General features: G+C 42.9%; 1 protein-coding gene and 1 non-coding gene across 2 annotated transcripts; both read left to right on the top strand.

Moving 5' to 3' along the window:
* Positions 1-15,897: 15,897 nt before the first annotated feature.
* On the top strand, positions 15,898-25,108 carry LOC124236835 (translation initiation factor IF-2-like). The gene is made up of 4 exons (XM_046655774.1): positions 15,898-15,942; positions 18,107-18,663; positions 19,296-19,337; positions 24,748-25,108. Exons 1-4 carry the CDS (start codon positions 15,898-15,900, stop codon positions 24,926-24,928), a joined length of 825 nt encoding a protein of 274 aa, XP_046511730.1. The 3' UTR covers positions 24,929-25,108.
* LOC124237723 (small nucleolar RNA SNORA26) lies at positions 18,943-19,064 on the top strand. Its single transcript, XR_006888106.1, has one exon. It is a non-coding gene; the product is annotated as a small nucleolar RNA SNORA26 (small nucleolar RNA).
* Positions 25,109-25,552: the final 444 nt, after the last annotated feature.

Raw genomic sequence — 25,552 nt, 5'->3', positions numbered from 1 at the left:
GGCAAGGGAATCAATGAAAGGGTCTGATCATTTTATTTGTCCCTTTGACCATGATTATTAGTGTGGGGAGACCCTGAGTATGTCTGTCATCAAAAGGTGAGGGGCCAGTGAACCTAGCAGTGAGGCCTGGGGGGTAGTTATTAGAAGGGTAGGGGGATAGGTCAAGGGCACAGGAGCATTGGAAAGGAGGAAGTTCATCCATTAGACTGAGGAAATTAACATGAAATAGCCTCCATCTTCTCAGTAAAGTAGGCAGGACTGTAAGCTCCGTCACTCCCAAGGGGTTTTGACTGCTTTGTTCACTGCCATATCCCTCAGAATAGTGAGACACATAGTAACTGCTCAATAAATATTGTTTAAGTGGGGGTATGATTGAAAATAAGTGATTGAGGTGCTGGACTGGTGGCACAGCGGTTAAATTTGCGCGCTCCGCTTTGTCAGCCTGGGGGTCTGGCAGTTTGGATCCCCAGTGCGGACATGGTGCCTCTTATCAAGCCATGCTGTGGTAGGCGTCCCACATATAAAGTAGAGGAAGATGGTCACGGATGTTAGCTCAGGGCCAGTCTTCCTCAACAAAAAGAGGAGGATTAGCAGCAGATGTTAGCTCAGGGCTAATCTTCCTCAAAAAAAAAGAAAAGAAAAGTGATTGAAAGAGGATAAGACGGGAAGAACTCTGTAAGTGTAGACTCTCTAGGATCTCTAGGGTAAGGTGAATAGTTCTATAGCCTGATCAGATTTAGGACAGGCTTTCTTTGGGGGTATTTACATTCCTTCCCTGTCCATAAACACTATTTAAAATAAAGGAAAATTATGTCTTTTCACCAGATTATACCCTCACATCCTCCCAGCCCATGTGTGATCACTTCCATAGCTTTAACAACCCCAACACCACCGCCACCTGGTGGGAGGGCAAGGATTCACAAGTGGCACCTTGGAATGACATTTCCCTCGGGAGGCTGCACCTATTATGCTCCTCTTTGGGCCTGCCCTTCTAGAAAGCTGGCAACTGTGTGATCCATCGGAAAGAAGGTAAGACTGTCCTGAACTCTGGCTGTACAGCTTTGACCCCAGTCAGTGGTTAGGGTTCTACTCTTCCATTTCTTCATGGAAAATAGAGTCAGACGGCCAGAGCAAGGGTGACATTGACAGAACCACATAAGCATCCTCCTCCTAGTGGTAGCCGTGATGTTATGTGCCTTGTAAAGCACTATACACATACGAGTCATTACTTACTGTCACCAGTGGCCAAAAAGAGGTAGGCTTCAGGAACTGACTGGCTTAGAATAATCAGTTCAATAATCATTCAATAAGCCTTTCAAGACCTACATGAACTAGGTAAATGGATCCAAAGGCTTCAGGAGTACTAATTGATTCCAGTTATTACAAATGGTTTATGCTGTTTTTGATGGCATTCTGGTTCATTTGGAACCCTTGTATCAATGATACTATAGATGTTTCCATGTTAGGCACACTATACTCATTGCTATCTGGACTTTTTTAAAAAATAAAAAGGGCAGGGCCTGGCCCTGTGGCATAGTGGTTAAGTTTGGTGTGCTCCACTTCACCGGCCCGGGTTCGTGGGTTCAGATCCTGGACATGGACCCACACCACTCGTCAGCCACGCTGTGGTGGCAACCACATATAAAGTGGAGGAAGATTGGCACAGATGTTAGCTCAGGGCTAATCTTCCTTAAGCAAAAAGAGAGGAAGATTGTCAACAGATGTTAGCTCAGAGTGAATCTTCCTCAGCAAAAAAATTAAAAAGAGGGCAATTCAAGATAGCTTATATATCTTTTTTGAGGGGGATGATGGTAATTATGAGCCATTTGGTCCAAGTCAGTGTTATAAAATAACGAGTTTCAGCAACTGCGATTACTGATTCCTATAGGTTATTACAACTTTTTAAAGAGCTGCTGTTATTATGACTAAGCACAAAGCACAGATTTTTTTCTATGTTTTTTAATATTTTTAATTGAAACATACATTCAGGAAAGTGCATAAATCTTAAGTGAATTGTCACAACACAGAAACACTGTGCAGCCACCACCCAGGAGGAATAGAACATTAACAGCATCCCTGAAGCCCTCATGCTCCTGCCCATCACTGACCTCTCTTCCCCAAAGGCAACCCCTATCCCAGTGTTAGTTATAGAGTTCTGACACTGTAGTTCAGTTGTGCCTGGTTTTTTTGTTTGTGTGTGTTTATATAAATAAAGTCATGCAGTGTGTAACTCTTTTTTTGCCTGGCTTCTTTTGCTCGATATTATGTTTTGTTTTTTTTTTAAAGATTGGCACCTAGGCTAACAACTATTGCCAATCTTCTTTTTTTTTTTTTCTTAAGGATTGGCACCTGGGCTAACAACTGTTGCCAATCTTTTTTTTTTTTTTCCTGCTTTATTTCCCAAACCCCCCCATACATAGTTGTATATCTTAGTTGCAGGTCCTTCTAGTTGTGGGATGTGGGACGCCGCTTCAACGTGGCCCGACGAGCAGTGCCGTGTCCGTGCCCAGGATCTGAACCCTGGGCCACCGCAGCAGAGCGCTCCAACTTAACCACTCGGCCACGGAGCCGGCCCCTCGATATTATGTTTTTGAGATCCAGCCATGTTGCTCAGAAAACTGTAGTTCATTGGTTTTCATTGCTGTATAGTATTCCATTGTATGAAGATGTCACAATCTATTTACAAATTCAACCCTGACAGATATTTGGGTTGTTTCTAGCTTGAAGCTATTACCAAAAATGCTTCTATGAATGTTCTTGAATGTGTCCTTTGGTGTACGTATGCACACATTTGTGCTGGGCATATACTTAGGCATAAGTTGCTGGGTCGTAGGGTATGCATATGTTCAACTTGGGGAGATAATGCCAAACAGATTTTTAAAGTGGTCATGCTAACTTATACTCCGACTAGCAGAGAGTCAGAGTTCCAGTTGCTCCACATTCTCCCTATCTCTCCATACTTAGTATTATCAGGCTTTTTAACTTTAGCCATTTTGATGAGTATGTATAGAGACAGTTCTATTTCATCGTGGTATTAAAGTACTGTATTTTAATAAACAACTAATTATGTTTCCTTTTATAGTAGAACAAAGAGAACCATATATGACTTCATAATGCTCATTAAAATATTTTTAGTAATCCATATCATCCTATTTCCTTTTAGGCCCATTTTGATGATCAGTCTATGTCCCAACTAATACAAAAACAATAACATACATATGTGACAAGTCCATCTGAACCATCTAGCAAACAGAAGTATTCATCTAATGGCTCCTCAAAACAAAACAAGATAAATGAATAGTCAACGACTATAAGCAATAACAGAAAAACAACCAGCTTTTAAAAAATGAAATGTAAACTGTAGTATAATTGAATTTATAGTTAGATTCATCTAATTCAACCAACTTGGAGCCAAGAGAGGTTAAATGATTAAGATCCTTACCAGTTGCAGACAGAGCCAGAACTAGAATTCTAGTCCATACACCCTTAGCCTTTTATAGGATACCCAGAATTATATTCAGCATACTTTCTTAAGTCTAAAATTTCTCTTTAAACCTAATTTAGTTTCCAAAGTTCAGATTAATTTTGTAACTGCACTTAGTTAACCATGAAAGATCACTGTGTCCATATGTTGTAATTATATAGCCATGCTTCCTCTCTCTAATTAGAAGACAACTTGACACTGAAATCCAGTCCAACAGAACATGCTATCTCTCTATCACTCTTCAGAAAGACAAAAGCTGTCTGTCTACATTCTCACTACCTTCTTTTCCAGCAAGCCAAGGCTTAGAGTTTTATAAAGCGATCCATGTAAATACTCAGCTCTGTTTTCCTCTGAGGACTCAAGAAGGGGCTAGCTCTGTAATGCGATAGCTTTCTTGTGGGAAGATGTCACCACTGGCCCGTAATCAATAGAGCATGAGCTTTGAGTTATGGCTCTGCACTGATCCATGTACATTCATCCAGAGCTGCGAGGTGACAAATGGCACACAACTGCAAGCGTCTAGCCTCTAGCCACTGACCAAAATATAACTAATTTATTCCTATAAGGTTTCTGGTTTGAGTCTCTGCTAACAGCATCAGCAAACCAGCTATAGACTCTCACTTCCACTCATCTTGATCTGGGAAATACAAGTTCTCTTCTAATTCATGTGGTATTAATTTAAGGTACTGTATCCCCTAAATCAAAAGCCCCAAAACAGTGGCCTGCAGATGTATTTAGTTTAATAATCACTGTGTTTAAAATCTATTTGAATTAATGCCAACATTTGAAATCTAATCAGTTCACATAAAAATTCAGATTATCAGCTCCTCTTGAAACATCAAAAGCTGTAGTCATTCAGGGTCCACATTCCTGGTGATGGCCAAGAGAAGCCGAATAGAGTGGCCTCCTTCAGTGGGGACGTGTCTCCCTAACTCACCATGCTCCTCTCCAGACCTCTTCACTCTTAGGCTGCTTTCCTGGCCCCCACAGGCACTTGAGTTTATGACTCCTGTCCTAAGCAAATCGTCTGAAGGCTAGGTTTCTGCCTGGAGGCAACAATGCCAGGGCACTGGCAGCAACTTGAAGAATCTCAAAACAGGCTGCATATAATTCTGGTCCCCTGCAGGGCCCTGCTGGATTGCCCAATCCTGTCCTTTGCCATGCCTTTTATATGGGCTGGATACTGGCATCCAGAGAGCTCCATTGGCATACAGTCGGGAGCTGCATTAATCCAGGGAGATCTGGGACTTCCTTTATGCCCCAGGAACCTGACTCCCATTCCCTCTTCCCAAGTACACGGGCAGAAAATCACGGAGAAACGTAGTTCAGCTTTCTCTAATCTGCAAAAAAATTCAATTGAAGAGATCTGCAAGTTTGGCTCTTCTTTTAAGCGTATGTATTTTTTTCCCTGTGAGTCAGTGCATTCAACAATGCTATTTAAAATTGGATAAATAAAGGCAAATGAAATTATAAAAATGGATCATCACTTTTATGGAAAGCCAACTAAACCAATGTTTTGCTCAACATGTCAAGCATTAGGGGACTTTAATAAAATATTGAAAGTGAGTTCCCCAGAGGAGATGAGCAATTCAAAAATAGAATGTATGAGAACAGTGCTAATTGATACTTCAAATACGAATGGCACTCCGTATCCTTATGGATGAGGAAGCGTGTTATCTGATGAGATGACACAAATCACGCAATGGGAGTCTCTGGGGCCCAGTGGACAGCAGCTGTGCAGGATCTGAGGCTGTGGATGTTAACAACACTGCTCCCTGGGAATCCACAGGAGAGATTCGTTCACTGCCATGTAGAACCGTGTTGTACAGGATTTACTGTTGTGAAAGTTTCCCAGAGTTCTGATAACAATGGGTAGTCAGAACCTAGATTATCTGAACCGAGATAGAACACTGCACGGAATGCAGCACTGCACAGCACTGCTCTTGTCTGTTGGGCCCTCCATGAAGGAGCTAATTTATCCACCCTCCCTTCTGTTGAACCATCAGTGGGTAATCTCATGAGCTTATTTTGGAATAACTGCTCAGGTGTGTATCCACTTGGTGGCTTGTCCCCAGGCTCTGATAAGGTCGTCTCTTAAGGCTGCCCACTCCCTAGCTATTTTAGAATCCCTCGTGGAGTTTGTAAGAAATGCAGATTCCAGGGCTTACTCCCAAAGACTCTGACCCAGAAGGTCCTGGTGGGGACCAGGAATTTACGTATTACCCAAGGCTCCAGGGGATTCTGATGTATATGGTCTGTGGCCATCCTTTGAGCAATGCTATCTCAGAAGGCTGATGCCAACATTTCCTGATTCCGTCTCCAGCATCAATTTTAAAGACGTACTTTTGATGAAATGTAAAACATAAAAATCCTGAATTCATAAGAATATGAGACCTCTCTGGCATTATCGGAGGTTGCGTAACTCTGGAATTTGCAACAAAAAGGCAAATAAAAAGAATTTATTGTACCTTTCCTGTATGAACCGTCTTTCAAGGTAACCAAATAGTATTTGAGGAAAAGTTGTTCTTTATAGAAATATAGCTAATAAATGCAGAAGGAATGGTTTTTTTAAATTTCTAATTACTATTTTACAGCTACTAATGGAATAAAGAGTATAATGAATGAACATAAGTGGACACTAAAGCCTGTTAGTGAAAGGGTGTGGCTAACTTTATGATGGAGGCATCCAACTGACACCACCTGAATTCACTGATGAAGCCTAGAGAAATGGGACAGCTGTGCCAGCACGTGCCTTGTGATGCGATGCACCAGGAAGTATGAAGTTTTCTTGCCCCAAAAAATTCAACCTGAATCTCATCAAGCCACTTTATAGGACATACAGGGGATCAAGAAACAAGTAAAATGACACTGAGGGGGAGGCAATAAGACAAATCCAGAATGTGGGTCATTTTACAGGACAAATTACCCAATTTCCAGAGCAAATCAGTAGTCAGGGAAGGGAGGAAGATGGTATAAAAGAGAAGAGACTTACGGACATAGCCAAATGCTGTGTGGGGCTCTTGTTTGGATTCTGATTATAAGAAACCACCTGTAAAAAGACGGCTTTGAGACCATCAGGGAAGTCCGAACATGGACCTGGTGTTAGATGATAATTTAAAATTATTGTTAGGTATGAATAATAGCATTTAGTTATTTTTAAAACATTTTTGTCAATTAGAAATGCATACTAAAATTTTTACAGGTGATATGACACAATGTCTGGAATTTTCTGGAAAATGCTTGAGCAAAAAGAAAGGTAGGTGGACAGATGAAATGAGATTGGCAGGGCTGGCCCGATGGTGCAGCGGTTAAGTGCACATGTTCCGCTTCTCTGCGGCCTGGGGTTCGCTGGTTCGGATCCTGGGTGCGGACGTGGCACTGCTTGGCAAAAAGCTATGCTGTGGTAGACGTCCCACATATAAAGTGGAGGAAGATGGGCACGGATGTTAGCTCAGGACCAGTCTTCCTCAGCAAAAAGAGGAGGATTGGCAATAGTTAGCTCAGGGCTAATCTTCCTCAAAAAAAAAAAAGAAAAGAAATGAGATTGGTAACATATTGCTAATTGCTGAAGCCTGATGCTGGGCGTGCAGAGCTTTACAATATTCTCCTTATTTGGGGGTATGCTTGAAATTTTCCAGAATAAGAAGTCTTTTAAAATATACTTTTGCTGTAGACACTCACCCCTTACAAGTCAGGCTAATGAGTTCCAGAAGTTGAAGTTTTTATTACTCAAGAAGCAGGAAGTCGAGGTTCTTATACTCAGGAAGTAAACATTCTCTTCCCCTGATAAGGCCCCTATAAACACCCCTGGAAGGGCATTGAAAGTCAAAACTCAGTTTTCATTATTCTGAAATCCATTTTTTCTCTCATAGCCTGAAAAAAGCACCGGTGGTTTTTTCCTCAGCCACGTTACTCTCTTCTATAAGAGCTTAATAAGACACACGGAGAAAATGGATCTCCATTTGCAGATTTTGCTGCTTGAGAACCATTAAAAGACCCTTAAGAGCATCACTCATCTATTAAGTGAAAGGGAACTCTTAACATTAAATTAGGGGAAAACAACTCTTTCATACTAGGAGGTTTTGCTGTTTAAAATACACTATTTAGATAATGAAAAAGATAATGAAAAAATATTGAAGCAAAAATGGTTGTACTTTGTTGTAGCATATTTCTAGAGGAACAGGAGAGCTCTCTTAGAAAATCTACACCTTACTTTGTTCTTCATCACCTAAAAGAAATGGCTTCAGATTAAAATTTCCTGAATCAAAAAGTACTTTTATTAATCTGAGAGCATTTATAAATTGTGAGGTCAGTACTGTAAAAGTCTGTGCAATGATTTAATTCTTAGAGGCTATTTGGCTTTCATTACCTTTAAAGCTGAAGTTGGCTATTTCACTCACTCCAGGATGGCTAATTAACATCCACAACACAATTCTCTTGGCCGTCATTCCTTCAAATGTCTATCTCCAACCCAGAAGACATCAGCCAGGATATTAGCTTAGGCCCTTTTTAGTAATTCTATAAATAATATTTCAACTTTATGTTTAAAAAATAAGTCAGTAACCTACCAGTTGCTTTTGTGGCTTTCCTGGGAAATGTCAAGTGCCATTAAAATCAAGATTTAAGGGGCCGGCCTGGTGGTGCAGTGGTTAAGTGCACATGTTCTGCTTCTCGGTGGCCCAGAGTTCACCAGTTTGGATCCCGGGTGCAGACATGGCACCGCTTGGCAAAAGCCATGCTGTGGTAGGTGTCCCACATATAAAGTAGAGGAAGATGGGCACGGATGTGAGCTCAGGGCCAGTCTTCCTCAGCAAAAAGAGAAGGATTGGCAGTAGTTAGCTCAGGACTAAACTTCCTCAAAAAAAAAAAAAATCAAGAGTTAAGGATACCTAGCAGAGTTTCTCAAAGTGTATTTTGGGAATACAGTCATGCATCACTTAAAGGGGATACTTCCTGAGAAATGTGTCATTAGGTGATTTCGTCATTGTGAGAACATCATAGAATGCACAGAAGGGGAACAAAATGTGCCACCCCAAAATGTGTCTCTTTAACTTGAGGATTATTTTAGGCTGACTATTTTTAAGAAACAAAAGACTCAAAGTTTTTCTTGTTACTGTTACCTCCCCCTTAACTGCCTAAAACAATGCATATAAAAAACCTGTCTCAGGAAGGGAGCTATCACCTTAGCATAACATGAACTAGGTGGTAGACAGGGAGGAACCTAGAGACACCTGTGTGTTGGGCTGCCTTCTATGTTGTTTTGTTTCCGTGTGGCCAAACACTTGTTTTCCAAACGTTTACTCCTTTTCACATACCTGTGAATTGCCTTCCTTCCCTTTGAAGTCCCTGACCCTCCCTGCCCAGAGCAGCTTTTGTCTTTAGCTGAGGATGGTATTTAATGCTGAGGGCTTCCATCATTTTGGTGAGTTACTCAGTGTTCCTGCGTTTCTCCCGTGTATGCATGTTATTAAACTTTTGTTTGTTTTTTCTCCTGTTAATCTGTCTCATGCCAATCTGATTCATACACCAGCCAGAAGAACCTAGAAGGGTAGAGGAAAATTCCTCCCCTACAGGACTTGCACAAACCTAGATGGTATAGCCTACTACACACCCAGGCTGTATGGTACTAAGCTTATGGGACCACCATCATACATGCAGTCTGTCATTGACTGAAAGGTCATTACGTGGCACATGACTGTTTCTGCATCAGAATCAACTGGTGCATTAAAAATGCAGGTTCCTGGTCCCCCCTCAAGTCTACTAAATCAGACTCTGTATTGATGGGGCCTAGAATTCTACACCTTTTGCAAGCATGCCAGGTAGTTCTTCCTCACACTAAAGTTTGACCACCAAGTTTTCAAGAATGTGAAGTTTCTCTCAAGTCTATGAGAAAAAGAGAGGATACAGAAAAGGGTTGAAAAGCATCAGGAGGAAGCAATCAGTCAGCATGCGGAACACCCTACGGGACAGCTGACCTGTTTTCTTCAAAAAGTCAAAGGCATGCCCACCAGCTGATAGTTAAGCACAATTCAGTATATCCAATCGATGAAATATTATTCAGCCATAAAAGGAAGTCCAGCATTGCATAGCACTACTCTTGTTTGTTGGACCTTGAAAACGTTATGCTAAGTAAAAAAAAGCCAGACACAAAAGACCACATCTTGTGTAATTCCATTTACATGAAATGTCTAGAATAGGCAAATCCATAGAGATAGAAAGTAAATTAGTGGTTGCCAGGAGGATGTGGGGAGGAGGATGGGAGAGTGACTGTTAATGGGTCAGAGTTTCTCTTTGACGTGATGAAAATGTCCTGGAACTAAATAATGGCAATGATTGTACAACTCTATGAATATACTAAAACCCACTGAATTGCACAATTTAAAAGAGTGAATTTTATGGTATCTGAATTATATCTCAAAAATTGTTATTTAAAAAGTTAACGGCATTGGGGAAAAAGAGGAGGGCATTTTGTTGGAGACTAAAAAAGGCTTAAAAGAAATTTAGAGATAACTGAATAGAATGAGTAAACTTCATTTGCATCTTGATTCAAGCAAACTGTAAAATAGACATTTTTAGACAATGGGGAAGTTGAATATGGATTTGGAATTATTGTTTCTTTTCTTAGCAATCATCCTGGCATTGTTGTCAGGTACGATTATATCTTTTGAGATGAATACTGAAATATTTAGGGGTGAGATAACATGATATCTGGGGTTTTCTTTAAAATACTTTGACAAAAGGAGATAGATGGAACAAATATGCAAAATAAATGTTTTTGGTTGATGGTTTGACTGGAAGATAAATATGCAGGGACTTGTTGAATTCTGTCTGTGCAGATTTGGAAATTTTCATGATAAAAAGTTAAGAATAAAGGAACTCAGAGTTTCTAGATTATCTTAATTTGTTTCGATTCCAAAAATTTCAGTTGTACCTCAAGAGTTAGGGTGAGATTGAAGGGCAAATGCTAGAGGCAGGTCCTTACTTTTTAACTTCTCAGCAGGAAAAGTTCAGAGGGAGAATTTAGAACACATCCAAGAAATTAATGGACAGATTCAAAAGGCATTGGGCTCAAAGTTTCTTGATCATTTTAAAAAAAAGAGAAAAACTATTCAAATGCTTTCCTCAAAAGCCACTTTAAGTTCTAAGAGGATGAAATTACTAACTAAATATTCAGTTGGTACTTCTAATTACACATCAAAATAAGTTTGTTCTTTGATGTGTTGTGTTAGACTTAGCATTTTATCGTGGAGGGCTTCCGATCTGATATATTGCTTCAGAACCTAATTTTACTCTTAGAATCTTAAGAGAGATTTAGTTGCCTTAAAAATCTACTACTGTACACACACACACACACACACACACACACATATATATTTATTATTAGGACTTTCCCACATTGGAAAACAAAAAAAGTGGATTAAAAGAAAGTCTGAGGGGCCGGCCCCATGGCTGAGTGGTTAAGTTTGCGCGCTCCACTTGGGCAGCCCAGGTTTTTCCCAATTCGGATCCTGGGTGCGGACATGGCATCGCTCATCAAGCCATGCTGAGGCAGTGTCCCACATGCCACAACTAGAAGGACCCACTACTAAAAATACACAACTATGTACCCAGGGCTTTGGGGAGAAAAAGGAATAATAAAATAAATAAATAAATCTTTAAAAGAAAGTCTGAGGAAGATATTGGGATTCATGTGTTTCTGTGCAAGACAGTAAAAAAGAAGAGGAACGTATGATGTATATTCCATCCCAAAGAGAGTGGAGAAAAGCAAGTTGCACTGTTCTCAGATCACTTCCCGCAGCCTTTTTTTTTTTTTCTGCGTTTTCTCCCCAAATCCCCCCAGTATGTAGTTGTATATTTTAGTTGTAGGTCCTTCTAGTTGTGGCACGTGGGACGCTACCTCAGCATGGCTTGATGAGCAGTGCCATGTCCACGCCCAGGATCCTAACTGGCGAAACCCTGGACCAACGAAGCAGAGTACACAAACTTAACCCCTTGGCCATGGGGCCAGCCCCACGTCCAGCAGCCTTTTTGTCCAAAGGGCTTGGTGGCCCCAGAGAGTGCAGGCAATCAGTCGTTTTTATGTTTGAGTCTGTGGATCTTGGGGAACCCTTCTGCAGGTTGACCCATCATTTCTGAGTATCTAAAGCAATCATTTCACATAGGGGAGATGTCTGGGCCTCAGAACCAAGCTACCCCACCACCCATCCCCCAAATTGGGCTCAGACCATCTGCCCACTTTTGGTAACTGGATCAATCTCCTAGTGACCTATCAGGTCACTTATAATCCTGTCTGCTCTTACCAAGCTCTTCCTACAGCCAAGCTCATGTTGTTGGATCCCAGGCCCTGCTCTCTGCTCCTGGTCCTAGAGTCAGGCAGAAAGAACACTGCATCAAGAATTCAAACGCTGGAGACCAATTCGCCCCTCTAGCTGGGTTTCAGCACTCTGTTGGTACATCTTCTTGGGCAAGTTATTTAACTTCTCTGGGTCTTAGTTTCCACATCTATAAACGAAGATCACATTACATATTTCTCAGTGACAGTATGAGGAGTGATGTTACTATCAGGACTGAATGAGACAACATATCTCAGAAACAGTGCCTGGCACATAATAATGGGTGTGCAATAAAAGCTGGCCGTTATCCTGATGATTCAAGAAGAAGGCCTTGTGTTACAAACATGGGGTTTCCTCCTTAGCTATGCCGTACTAGGGATGTTACTAAAGGAGAGCCAAAGCTTTCCCATTCTAAAGCATCCGAGCAGCAGAAGTGGATTTATCAAGAAGCTACTGAAAAGTAAAGTTTAGCTTTCACACTCTTTATCTGCTTGGGCCTCATCCAGGGCCTGGGAGCGGCTCTAGCAATGTGCTCACATGATTGTATATTTTTGTAAAGTGCATAAAAGGTGATTGTGCAATCTTTTTCTTAAGAAGGACCACCCAAATTGTCTAAGCTTTGGGCCTCACCAAGTCTGGCTCCCCCTGATATCCAAGTCATTACATCTCTGGAGCCACCATTACATGGAGAAATGGGGGCTGACAGTAGACAGATTGATCAATGGATATAGACTTATCAATATGATCATATACATCAAAAAGGCTGATTTAAAACACTAGGTTTGGGGGCTGGCCCCTTGGCTGAGTGGTTAAGTTCCCGCGCTCTGCTTCGGCGGCCTGGGGTTTCGAATCCTGGGCACGGACATGGCGCCAATGGTCAGGCCATGCTGAGGCAGCGTTCCACATGCCACAACCGGAAGGGCCCACAACTAAAAATACACAACTATGTACCGGGGGGCTTTGAGAGAAAAAGGAAAAATAAAAAAAAAAAAATCTTAAAAAAAACCCACTAGGTTTTTCATTCACTTAGATGAGCCACCTTTGGTCTAAAATAAAGAATATAAATTTTCTTTTGATCTGTCTTTGGAGTTGTATTAATGCTTGCATACTACCCTTAAAATGGAGCTGTCTCACCAAAAAATGCTTCCTTCATGTTGCTGTTTAATCAAATTTCACAATATCCTGTTATTTTTGCAGATCAGTTGTTGTGCTGGATGTTTTGGCCCCAGGCTATGTTGCCTCCTCTGTTCATGCTGGTGGCTTTTTGTGGCCTTGCCCTGTAGCTGGAGCCCACTGGCTTCCACCGCTGAGCCCACTAAGCTCTGCAGAAATTGCATCCCACAGCTCAGCAAAACCCATTTCACTATGAATTTAAAATAACCTTGGGGGCCGGGCCCGTGGCTGAGTGGTTGAGTTCGCACGCTCTGCTTCAGTGGCCCAGGGTTTCGCTGGTTTGGATCCTGGGCACATACATGGCACCGCTCATCAAGCCATGCTGTGGCGGCGTCCCGCATGCCACAGCTGGAAGGACCCACAAGTAAAAAATACACAACTAGGTACCAGGGGCCTTTGGGAGAAAAAGGAAAAAAAAATAAAATCTTTAAAAAAGTAAAAAATAAAATAACCTCTATAGGTGGTTGTCACATTTTTTTCAGTGAGGAAAAAAATGCCAAAACAGAAAAGAATGAAATGCAACAGCCAATTTACAAAAACATTGGTTCCTAATTGAGCATTTGGTAGAACAAGTCATTGCTGCTTAGAGCCAAATAAGATGCCACCCCAGTCACCAAGGTGCCCAAATGCCTCTGCAGATGCCTCAGTGATTCTAAGTGACCCTCTCAGTACACCTAACACCCGCCTCAGTCTCCAGCCATCGAGAGGAACCCAGGCTGGGGGTGGAGAGCAGGCTACCATCACTGTGTTCGGATCACACCTACTGGGGCCTGAGGGCAGACACAGGAGAGAACAGAGACGGCATCACAAGGGAGATCATTCTGGTTTCTTCTGCTGGCTTCAGGTCAGGTGTTACCAATGCCCAGGCCGCTGCCAGCCCATAATAACGAGGGCATACAGACAAGACTGCGTCTCCAACTGAGGGAGGTGTCAGCTCTCCTTTCTGAAAAGTGCTGTACTTTATTCTGACACCATGTTCTTGCAACTATTTATAGAAGGGTAAAATAGCCTTTCCTTTGTTTTCTGTAATGAAAATGATTATTTTATTTTCTGATTAAAAATAATATATGCTCATTTTGAAGGATTTGAATGATACCTCAAAAACATATATTCAATAAAAAGAAAAAAAGACACACGAAGTCCCACCACCTTGAGAGAACCACCACTAACATTTTAGTAACCATCTTTCCATGTACACACACACACTAGATACATAGATACATGTACAGACATATATAGATAGACAGATATAGATATACATGGATACTTGGGAGTACAAGTTACATGTGGTTTTATCACAGACATTTTCTCTCTCCCTCTCACTCCTCCCCACCCACCCCCTTCATCCTCTGCCCTCCAGATAACCATATTAAGAATATGTTGTGATTGTAGATATTGAGTCTTAAAGGATAAATAGGAGTTCGGGAGCAAAGGAGGGGAGGTGACAGGCAGTCCAGACAAGGACAACAGCACATGCAAAGGCAATGAAGCAAGAGCACTGTGTGCAGTGCATACAAATCACCTGGGGATCTGGTTGAAATGCAGATTCTGAATCAGCAGATCCAGGATGATGCCTGAGATTCTGCATTTCTCACAAGCTTTCAGGTGATGTCCATGCAGCTGGACCACACTTTGTGGTCTAAACTGCTGTGCTGTCAATAAGTATCTACCAGCTGTGTAGGACTATTTAAATTTAAATTAGGTAAAAGTAAATACAATTTAAAAATCAGTTCCTCTGTTGTCCTAGTCACATTTCAAGTAGCCAGTAGTCACATGCGGCTACCATATTCCATCATTGCAGAGAGCTGTATTGAACAGTGCTGGACAGAGCATTCATGGCACTGCAAATAGTTCAGCATGGCTGGATCATAATAGGGATGTGAGGGGGCAGGGGGGAGGCAACAAGATAGGGGATCTGTCTTGTTCCTGGTGGCAGTGAAGAGCCATTTAAGGATTTCCAATGGAGATGACAACCGTGTGGAGGATATATTAGGGGACGGAAGACTGGAGGCGGGGGCTAAGTAGAGGCTGCTGCAGTGGACCAGAAAGTAGATGATGTGAGCCAGAACTGAAGTACAGACGGGGTGGAAAGAAGAGGGAGGATTCACAGGATGGTCAATAGGAAGAACCAACTGAATAAAAGGAGGTGAGGAAACAGAAGGCTGAGAATGGGAAGTGGAGGCAGAGAGAGGACATCATTTGGGCTGAGTCTTGGACAACTGGGCTCAGGAACTGTTATTCATCAAGGCAGAGGACACAAAAAAGTGTGGAGTTGGAAGAAGGGAATGGACTCTGTTTGGGACAAGCTGATTTTGCCATGTCTCTGGGTCATCCAGATGAGGACAAGCCTGTAGCTATATGGTACCTGAAGCCTGGGAGAGTGGTCTAGGCTGAAGGATCATCTGCATGGGAGGCGGGGTCGGGTGGAGGAAAGCAGACAGGCTGGGAGTCCAGGATTGGAATCCTAGCCCTGCCGTGAGTGGTATAGTTTGGGAAAGTCACTCAGCCTTTCTTGGTCTGTTTATAATCTTTAAAGTGATGATAATGTTATTTTTATGTAAAGAACTAAATACTATGACTGGTTGATAAGTGCTCATTCAATGTTACTAATAATATTCTCATTATCTCCCCTGCAGAACTGTTTTATGAATTAGAGATAATGTGTGAAGTTTTCCGATACTGAAGTTGGTCAGCAAGAGTGTTCAGAGTAAAAAGGGAAGAGAGTTGAGAAAGAATTGTTGCCAGAACTAACTTGAAGGGTAGGACAGAGAGTAAGAAGGAAGGGCCACAGATGGAGGAGGAAAACCAGGGAGGAGTGGAGATTCAGAAACCAGAGGGAAGGAGGAATCAAGGAGGGAGTGGTCAGTTCTGTCAAATGTCACAGAGAGGCTGGGTAAGATAAGGACCATGGATATGGTCACAAGGAAGTCACTGGTGACCTTGGAGGGCACAGTATCAGGGAAATAGGGCACCTATGCTGAGCTGAGGGGTGAACAGAGCAGAGGCAATGGAGACCTGTATACACATAGTATTTTCTGAAGGTTTGTTAGGAAGGGGGAGAGTGTGGTATCTGGGGACTAGGGGACATTTGATGGAAGGAAGGCTTACTCAGGTTGAGAGAAAGAGAGAGTATATACACACAGAGAAGCTAAAAGCCAGAGGGAGGAAGTGAGGGAAGAGATAGACAGAAAAAATATATAAACGAAAAGCTTGGGAGCTCTCCTGCCCAACAGGACTGTGAACAGGTCTCCTGTGCCTTCCTACCTGGATCCCTGTTCGTCTACGTCAAAGTGAATTCTCTCAAATTGGACAGACTAATTTCTCTCGAACAATCAGGCCCGGTAATAAAGCCAATTGATTCCATTTCCTTTAAACTGAATTACAAGCATTTTTAATACCAAATAGAAATTATCTTGAACTTAACTCAAAAGCAGTTATACAGTGAGTTTATTTTGCTCCATCACCTCTGTATTTAATTTTAATTAATATATATATATATATGTTTAAAGTTGAGAAGACATTTCTCCTCTAAGCCAAAGGAATGGTTTTACCATTTCAAATGAACGGCAGTTGCCATCTCCATTGAATTGAGATATTTGGCCAGAGGTGTGAAGCCCCCAGATTGAGCTGGATTTCTCCTGAGTTGAAGTTAAACACTATTATAATTCTTTCATAACCTCTTTCCATTTTTATCACCTGATTTGGGAGGAAGAGATGCTGCACACTGTTCTCAACCCACAGTAGGTTTCCACTTAATCCTAAGATATACTTCTCTCTTCTGAGAGTCTTCCCATGTAACTTGTCCATGTTCATTGACATAGTTAACGGAAAAGTAATACTCTCAGCTATCAAAAGGGGCTATAAAAGAAATGGATTTAAAGCTAGAGATACGTTTGGAAGACTCTGAATCAGACCGGTGAACGGACAGCAAACTGGTGCTCCCTCTGTCACTTTAACCCATTTTACCATCATCTTATGAATATCTGTAAAGCAGCAGCTGACTGCTAGGTTTTATTGATAACTTTTATTCCATTTCTTCTCATCACCAAAACCATCTTAATCACATCCTAAACCATGCCCTACATAAGATCCTACGATTCCCCTGTTAAAACGGCTGGAACAGCTTTCCGTCCTTCTTAGCATTAAATACAAACTCCACCAGGGCCTCCTTCACTGATGGTATGGCCCAGAGCGCCCCTCATCTCAGGCTGCTCTGCTCCTACCTTCCTAAGTTCCATTTACACTTTTGGGTCCTTAAACAAGTCAAGCGCTTTCGTGTTCCACCTCTGGGCTCTACCGCAAGCTGTTCTTTGTGCTGTGGACCCCCAACCGCACCCGAGATGCCTGTCTTGATCAGCTAGTGAAATGGAGGCTGTTTGTCTGTCTCCCTTCCCTCCCTCACCGGGGTAGAGGCAGCGTAGGACGTATAGTGTTTTGAGGGAACGCTGGGTTGAAATCCTGGATCCACCACTTGCTAGCTGCCCTGTGACCTGGAAAAGTTACTCAACGTGTCTGTTTCCCTACTTACAACATCGGGATGATAAAAGATATTTTGAGGATTAAATTTGTTAACAGGTGGTAAACTCTTAGAACAGTAATATAAGTTCTCGTTTTAGCATATACTCCCATTTTATTCCACTTACTTGTTTGCCAAGTTTGAGCAGTCACCTAGGGAAGGATTGTGCCCCCCACCCCCGGGCTGATTACGGTCTCCTTATTGAACACGTTAAAAGAATGAAGAGAGCACGAGGAAGAGGCTGGTCCTCCTGATTTAGGAGGGGCCGTGGGTGAGCTTTTTGAAAGACACATGGTCCTGGCTTTTTCTTACCCTTAGGTTTAGCAGGACAGGCTCTAAACAGATAACGGACTAGCATAGTGGTAAAAAAGGGAGTCTCTGTGTCGTGGCCTGGCCCTGGGGTAACGGCTGGGGCCTCCCCAGGAGAGTCCCGGGGAAGGCACATTGTCCTCACAGAACCAGATCAACGGGGATCTAGGCCTGGGAGGGGCCAGGACTCCCGGAGGTTCCAGGAAGGATGCTCCGCGCAGGTTTGAGTGTCTTCCCGCCACGGAAAGAGCCAAAAGCACCGGGGCAGGCGAGGACCGCGGGCACCAATAGCCGGCCGTCCCGCCCCCGTCCGTCCCTCCCCGGGGATTGGCTGCCCGGCCCGCGGCCCTCCTCCCGGTCCGCGCCGCCTCCCCGGTCTCCGCGCCGCGCGCCCGGCGCCGGCCTCTTAGTCTCGCTGACCGGGGCGGTGAGTGGCTCGGGGTTCCGGCTCCTCGTGGCGGGTGGGTACCCGGCCGGCCCGGGTGTGGCTGGGCTCGTCCCGCGTCCCCTCGAGCTTTGCCCGCCCGGAGCTCCGCTGCTCCCGGCGGCCAGGACGGAGGGGTAGAGCAGCCCTCGGCGGTCCGGGGGGCGGGCGGCCGTGCCCGTCCAGAGGCCGCGCGAGGCACAGACGCCGCGGGGCGCCGTCCGGAGGAGGCTTCCCGGTGGGCAGCCCCGGCCGCGGTAACAGCTTTGCGCTTTGCTTCCCCAGGGCGCAGCCGCGGCTACTTGGTAGCGGGTTCGGGGCCCGGCCGCGCCTGCGGCGGCGAGAGCCATCCTGGACCGACCTCGGGCCTGCGGAGGTTGTGTGCGGCGTCTGCGGGGTGCAGCGGCCTCACTTCTGAGCGCAGGTAGGTCCCGGTCCTTGAGCGAAGTGAAGTGGCCCAGGCCCCGAGCACGTGGCCAGTGGCGACCGGAGGGTGCCCGGGCGCGTGATTGCGGCAGGGGCCTGAATCCGGCTCTGCCTTAACGTGGAGGAAATTTACGTTCACGGGCTCCACCAGCACAACAGCTGCTTCTAGTGGGTTGTCAGAATTGTTAAAGAAACTGCTGAGATCCATGGGATACTGACGAAGCAGGCGCGCAGGAAACCGTGGGGAACCCTGTAAAAACCCACATGGCCCTTTCCTGTGCCCTTTTAAGGTTGACGCAGTGCCTTAAGAGGCTAACACAGAAGGGCAAAGTAAGTCTCCATAAAACCCTGAGAGGAGATTGTCAGACTCCTCTTTGGATCCTGTCTGGAGTCACAGCTGAACCACAAGAAAATTCCTTCCAGTTTAAGCACCTTTGTGATATTTTTATACAGTTAATAGCAAAGTGATCGATTTAAACTTAACCTTAGCTTCGATGGTACATTCAAGCACGCTTTTTAAACTCCTATGGGGATACCGTATGGTGTTTTCAAATAGAGAAGGGAATTTGGATACTTTGTCTTTTTTCTATCTGCTTAAAAGTTACTTAAAACTTTTCTTTCTTTTTATAGGTTGAAAACTACAGGTACGGCCATTGAAGCTGGAATGCTCTGGTACTGGTATTTTCACTGACTTAGATCAACTATTGCTGTACAGTTTACAATACACAGGGGTCTCTGAAATTGTCAGATATTCTTACATAACTTGTAGCAGCCATGTGTCCATGTAGTCACTGGGGTTAGAGCAGTAGGACAGTGCTGGTGGTGAGAGGGCCGTGTAGCAGAAGCTTTATTTTGTTCTTTTAATTCTCACAACTCTATGAAGTTGATACTATTTTCTCATTTTACAGATGAAGCAACAGGTCAGATAGTGACTCAAGGTCCTATCACATATGCATAGCTCTGAACAAGGAGCCTCATAGGTAACTGTCTGGCTGTATGACCTCTGAAAAATCACTTATCTTTCTTGGGATTTAGTGTCCTTGGGATTAGACCAGTTTTGGAGGGAAACACCACAGTAGAGCTATTAAGAATATAAGCTTTTCATAATATTTAGTTCTGTTACACCTCCAGAAGTTACCCAAAATTTGGCATAAAGGGAGCATCTGTCAGCATGTTAGGTGTTTTTGATGAATGTAGCATAATGAGCTGTAAAAGGATTTAAAGAACACAATGGTGCTAGGTTAGAATGTGAAGGTTTTGGAGGTGATGGGGAAAGTTTCCATGTGGGAAGAAATGTGATAGTGTAGCGAGATGAACAACCCAGTATGTGCTAGAAGGAGTTCTTCCTGTTGACCAGCTCTGAATGTCTGCAAATACCTCATTTTCCAGAAGTCTTAAATAAAGATATTTAATATTCACCTTGGAGTCATAATGCTTATTTCATAATATTTTTCTAGCTAAACTTCATTTCCTTTTCTTTCTATTTTTCTAATTATTTTTCTATTTTTTATTTTTCTATTCTATGTTTGTTGAGGAAGATTTGCCCTGAGCTAACATCTGTGCCAGTCGTCCTCTATTTTTTTATGTGGGTCACCACCACAGCATGACTGATGAGTGATGTAGGGCCATGCCCAGGATCCAAACCCATGAACCTGGGCTGCTGAAGCAGAGTGCACCAAACTTAACCACTTTGCCACACGGCCAGCCCCTAAACTTCATTTCTTTTATATTCCATATTGTACTGTAAAATCCAGCCTCATAACTTTAGGTAATTTAATTAATATGTTAGAAGGCCATAATTGTGAGGGGTGGGGGAAAGGATGGGAAACAGGAAGTAGTGCATGTATGTGGACTTAGAATTTCAGATAGGACTGGCCAGGGAAGGAGTGAGCACAGAAGACATGAAGGAGATGCCATGGTTACATAGATGGGTGAAGAGCGTTTCAGGCAGAGGGAGAGCAAGTGCTAATGCCCTGAGGAGGCATGTGTTTAAAGGTTTAGGGAAAGGCTAAGTGAAACCTTAGAGTGAGCGTTTCATGACAGCTTGTATGCAGGGCTAAGGTGGATGTTCAGACCGTTCTAAAATGTCAAGTTGCCTTCTGGCCTCTCAGACTGCTGAATGCTCTAATTTTACCTCGAATGCTCCCTACCACCCATATGCTTCCCACTCCTACCCAACTTTCCTGTGACCTTATGGCCCCCCGCCATAAGTGCTCCTGTCCTGGATTTCTATGGCACCCTGTGATGGCCTTATACTTAGAAGTACATGTGCAGTTGCTTGTATACTTGTCTGACTGCCCCTGCCCCTACATTCTGCAACCTCTGGACTGTTACAGGTAGAGTCCATCTTGGTTCCCACCATATTCCTAGGGTCTAGTTGAGTGCCTGGCATGTTATAGGTCCTCAAATACTTAACTTAGCCCCAAACCCATCATGACTATAGTATAAGGAGCAGTATCATTTATAATTAAGCTTAATATCAATAACTGGTAGTGAGTTGAATTATATTTGACATTCAGGTGAGTGGCTTACAGCTACCTGTTCTTAGCAGCATAGTATTAAAAGCCTAGGTTAAATCCCCTCCCTTCTTTATCTGTAAACTGGTATTCATAGTTATTAAAGTTGAGTTTATACATGGTACATCTAACTACCTGGTGAGTAGTAAGCACTCAGTAAATGTCATATTCATTGGTAGTACCATAGGATCATTTTTATAATATTGTATGATCATTGTAATATTATAACAAAATGACAATACTGGTATTTAGTGTTTATATACTAGCAAAATGCTGGCTTTAGTGTCCATCCAATAAGCAATAGAGCACCTCCTATGGGCCAGGTACTATTCTAGGTATTGTGAACACCTCAGTGAACACAGCAGACAAAAATCAGTGGATATGGTTGCAGTCGGTCCATTGATCAAGGCCTCCCATGTAAGGGCCCCAGAGTCCTCCTTAGCAGAGTGCTGCGACTAGTCGGCAATGGGGCGGGGAGGGGTAATGAGGGGGCAAAAGGCCTATATGAGCTGCCGTCCAATGCTGAGTAGGTGAAGGGGAAGAAAAATGGAGAGGAAATAGGCCTAACACCTTAACAGCCTATAGTAAGTGTCCTGGCAGAACAAGGAGTGCATAACATGCCACATCAACAGTGCTCCTGTGCAACTGAAAACAGGCCATGAGAATGACAATGTTTTCTAGTTACTGTCAAGATGAAAGATGTGAAACTACAAGTGTGAAAGTCTGGCTGAAGACACTAGCAAATAGTTTCCAGGAGTAACCACTGGTTTCACAGGTAGCTCCATTCCACTGAGTCCTAGAGGAGGTTCTTTGCCCCTTGAGGCGTCTGCCACAGATCCTCCTCCCGCTACCGACTTCAGGACTTGAAGTGCAGCCTGTTTACACCTTGGTTTTCCAGATAATTTTTTTTGGTAAAAAGGATTTTGGCTAAAAAGTTTGAAGTCCACTAGACTAAATGATAGATGAAAGATGTGAGCAGTTTTATACACAGAGGGTGGGAAAAACAAGGATTTTTTTTTTTTAAAGATGCTTCAGAATACAGTATTTAGAACTACAGAGATACCAGAACCACATTGTCTAATATGACACATGGGGCTATTTAAATTTAAATCAAAACTAAATAAAATTAAAATTTCAGCTCCTCAGTTGCATCTGCCACGTTTCAAGTGCTCAATAGCCACGTGGGGCTGGGGGCTACTCTACACATTTCCATTACTGCTGAGAGTTTTTATTGGCAGTACTGTTCTAGAGATTATTTGGTACAACCACCTTGTTTTACAGAAGAAAAATCTGTCAAAACCTAGAGAGATGGTGTAGCAGGCTGAATAATGGCCCCCAAGAATATCAGGTCCTAATCTTGAACCTGTCAACGTTACCTCATTGGAAAAAGACAGGGTTAGGCTAAGGATCTTGAGATGGAGCGATTATCCTGGATAGCCTCTGTGGGCCCTCAACCCAATCACAGGCGCCTTTATAAGAGGGAGGCAGAAGGTGATTCCATGCACAAAGGAGGAGGCCACAAGAGGACGAAGCAGAGAGATCTGGTATTGGCCTTGAAGGCTGGAATGACACGACCTCAAGCTGAGGAATGCTGGCAGCCACCAGAAGCTGGAAGAGGCGAGGAACAGATCCCAGCCTCCTAGGAAGAATATACTAGAATGACCCAGTGGAACTGATTTCTGACTTCTTGCCTCCACAATTGTGAGAGAATACATTTCTGTTGTTTAAGCCACCAAGTTTTCAGTAATTGGTTACAGAAGCCTCAGGTAACTAACACAGATGGAAAGCTTAAGATCACAATACAGCTGGAGTCAGCACTCACCACACCAACTCCACAGTTTTTATAAGTGCCTTATGGGTAGATCTTATCTATTCGTTAGTCAATTTAAAACATTTCAGAGGTATAGCAATGAAGCTAAAATTTATTTAGATTGAAATCATGAGAGACATGAGCATGTGGCTAAAATTTGGAGGATTAGCAAATACCTCATAATAAAACAGATTATCAAAACTAGTAAGAAATCAATTTATGGTTTACTGGAATGTCATGTACATATACTTGTAATAAATTTCATTACACAGTACAAAACACCATCCAAAGTTCACATAAAAATTCAGTCATGGAAATAAGACAATAGGAAAAACAGTCTAATTATCATAATTTTTGCCTTGTGGGCCATACAGCTTTGGCCAGCAGTGTCCCAGAGGTACAGACCATTAAAATGAGATGATTTTTCCATAAACAACCTCAATTAGTTTTGGCTCATGTTCCATGAAATGTAAACTTGAATTTCTGGGAGGCTTTAAAAAAGAAAAAGTAATGGTATAACTAATGAAACCAGTCTTCTCAGGGTCACTGCCACAGGGCTCTGACTTCAGTCCCGCGTGCTGTAGTTGTGGTGTATCTAGCTTGCAACAATACCAATACTGAGCGATTGTAGCTTCATCCTAGGGATTGGGAAGGAAACAAGGGCAAAGAACCTGAGTTTCTGATTGAGAAGTTCATACTCGTTGAACTCAAAATTTATTCTTTTGGGAAGGAACAGCACACGACTCGACTGGTTCCTTAACTAAAACGCTCATGTTAATGGACAAAATAGTCAGAAATTCTTTTCTGTGCATTATTTTCTAGGTTTATCAAAATTTCTTTCGTGTGAAACCATTTTTCACCTATAACTTCTGCAGAAGAATGCCATATCTATATCACTCTGACATGAATTACCAATGCTTTTTTATTAGTGTCTCAGCAAAACTACCAATTGACTTGACCATAATGTACTTGAAGCTATTTGTGGCCTCATGAATATTCAAGGTCATGCCTTCCCTTTGATGAATGCTTATTAGAGCTGATGCTTAGAATATGACCAATATGCTCAGTCAGTAGTACAACACGGAAAATGTGAAGGTCAAAACTCAGTGGTTGCCGCCCAAAAAAAAGATTGGCAAGGGGGCAGGCCCTGTCGCCCAGTGGTTAAGTTTGCGCGCTCTGCTTCGGCGGCCCAGGATTTTACAGGTTCTGATCCTGGGCATGGACATGGCACCGTTCATCAGGCCATGCTGAGGCAGCATCCCACATGCCACAACTAGAAGGACCCACAACTAAGAATACACAACTATGTACTGGGGGGGCTTTGGAGAGAAGAAGAAGAAGGAAAAAAGAAAGAAGACTGGCAACAGATGTTAGCTCAGGTGCCAATCTTTGAAAAAAAAAAACTCAGTCCGTTCTTGTTGAGAAGATTGTGTGTTGTTGTTTACTTGTTGCTATTTGCAGGAATGCCTTTCGAAACTCTGCTCAGCCTATGGAATGTCATTCTCCTGATGAAAGAACTTAAGATCAAAACTAAGCCCTATTTGTCTACTCTTCATCCCAAATTCCAGACCTGAACAGTTTACATACAAAAATCTGTTTAAAATTGAAATTTAGATTACATAAAGAATAGAAGGCTTTGTGAGCTTCTGACCAAAATCAGGTCCTGATTTTTTGAGGGGGGGGGGAGTAGAAGGGGAGAGTGTACTTTTCCATAAACCATTCCTTACAACTTCATCTATTTCTTTCTCGCTGACAGCCTTGAATATCTGTTTCCAACAACTGAACAATCTCCATCAACAAAAAGAAGTTTCATTATTACAAGTGACTATTTCTGCCTAAAAGTGGCCACTCTCTCATTCTTTTTTGAGATGTTTCCATATAGAATAACATTGATCTCTAGCTCCCTGTTTAGGGTTTCACTCCTAGCCTGCCGCTAACCTACTGATTGTTCAAACGAGCTCACCGTGAAGAAATAAAGTAGAAATGCTTCCATGTTGAGTCTCTCCTTCTGAGGTAACAGTTTGCTAGATTCCTCCTAATAAACTTCCAGCTCCATGCTCTCTCCTTTGTCACACTCAGCTCTGCAGCTTCCACTCTGCTTAAATCACGTACCTACAAAGCTGAAGGAAAATGGTTGAAGAAGCCCAGCTCATTTTAGATTCAGCCTGAAGTTTCTCCAAGACCAATGAAACAAAACTGTTGGATTGTGCCCTGGATATGCACCCCAGAGGCAGGTTCCTGCGCAGCTCTCTTTTGGTTTAACCTCTACAGGATCATCAACCACAATAGTAGGAGACATATTCTTGCCAGAAACTTTCCTCAAGTTTTCTTTCAGAATGAGTCTGTTTCTTCGTCTAAATTTAACTTTTCAGCCATTTTTCTTACCATTATGCGGCTATCTGAGCAAACCAAATTTCTGACCCTCTCAATGTTTTCATGTGTGCCGTGGGTGACTGGCCGGCCACTTCGAGCATCATCGTGGATATCATTTCCACCTTCTTTAAACCTTCTATGCCAGTCAAAAACTCTTGCTCTTGACATTATTTCTTCACCATAAGCTA

The sequence above is a fragment of the Equus quagga genome, chromosome 3 (genome assembly GCF_021613505.1).
Source record: "Equus quagga isolate Etosha38 chromosome 3, UCLA_HA_Equagga_1.0, whole genome shotgun sequence".
NCBI classification, from domain to species: Eukaryota; Metazoa; Chordata; class Mammalia; order Perissodactyla; family Equidae; genus Equus; species Equus quagga.
This window is presented reverse-complemented; position numbering and strand designations above follow the sequence as displayed.

Coding starts and splice junctions, on each gene's coding strand:
- LOC124236835 (XM_046655774.1), top strand. CDS start 15,898: ATGGATATGGTCACAAGGAAGTCACTGGTGACCTTGGAGGGCACA. Junction 15,943..18,106: donor TGGTGACCTTGGAGGGCACA/GTATCAGGGAAA, acceptor GGGCACCAATAG/CCGGCCGTCCCGCCCCCGTC. Junction 19,338..24,747: donor ATTGAAGCTGGAATGCTCTG/GTACTGGTATTT, acceptor TCTCGCTGACAG/CCTTGAATATCTGTTTCCAA.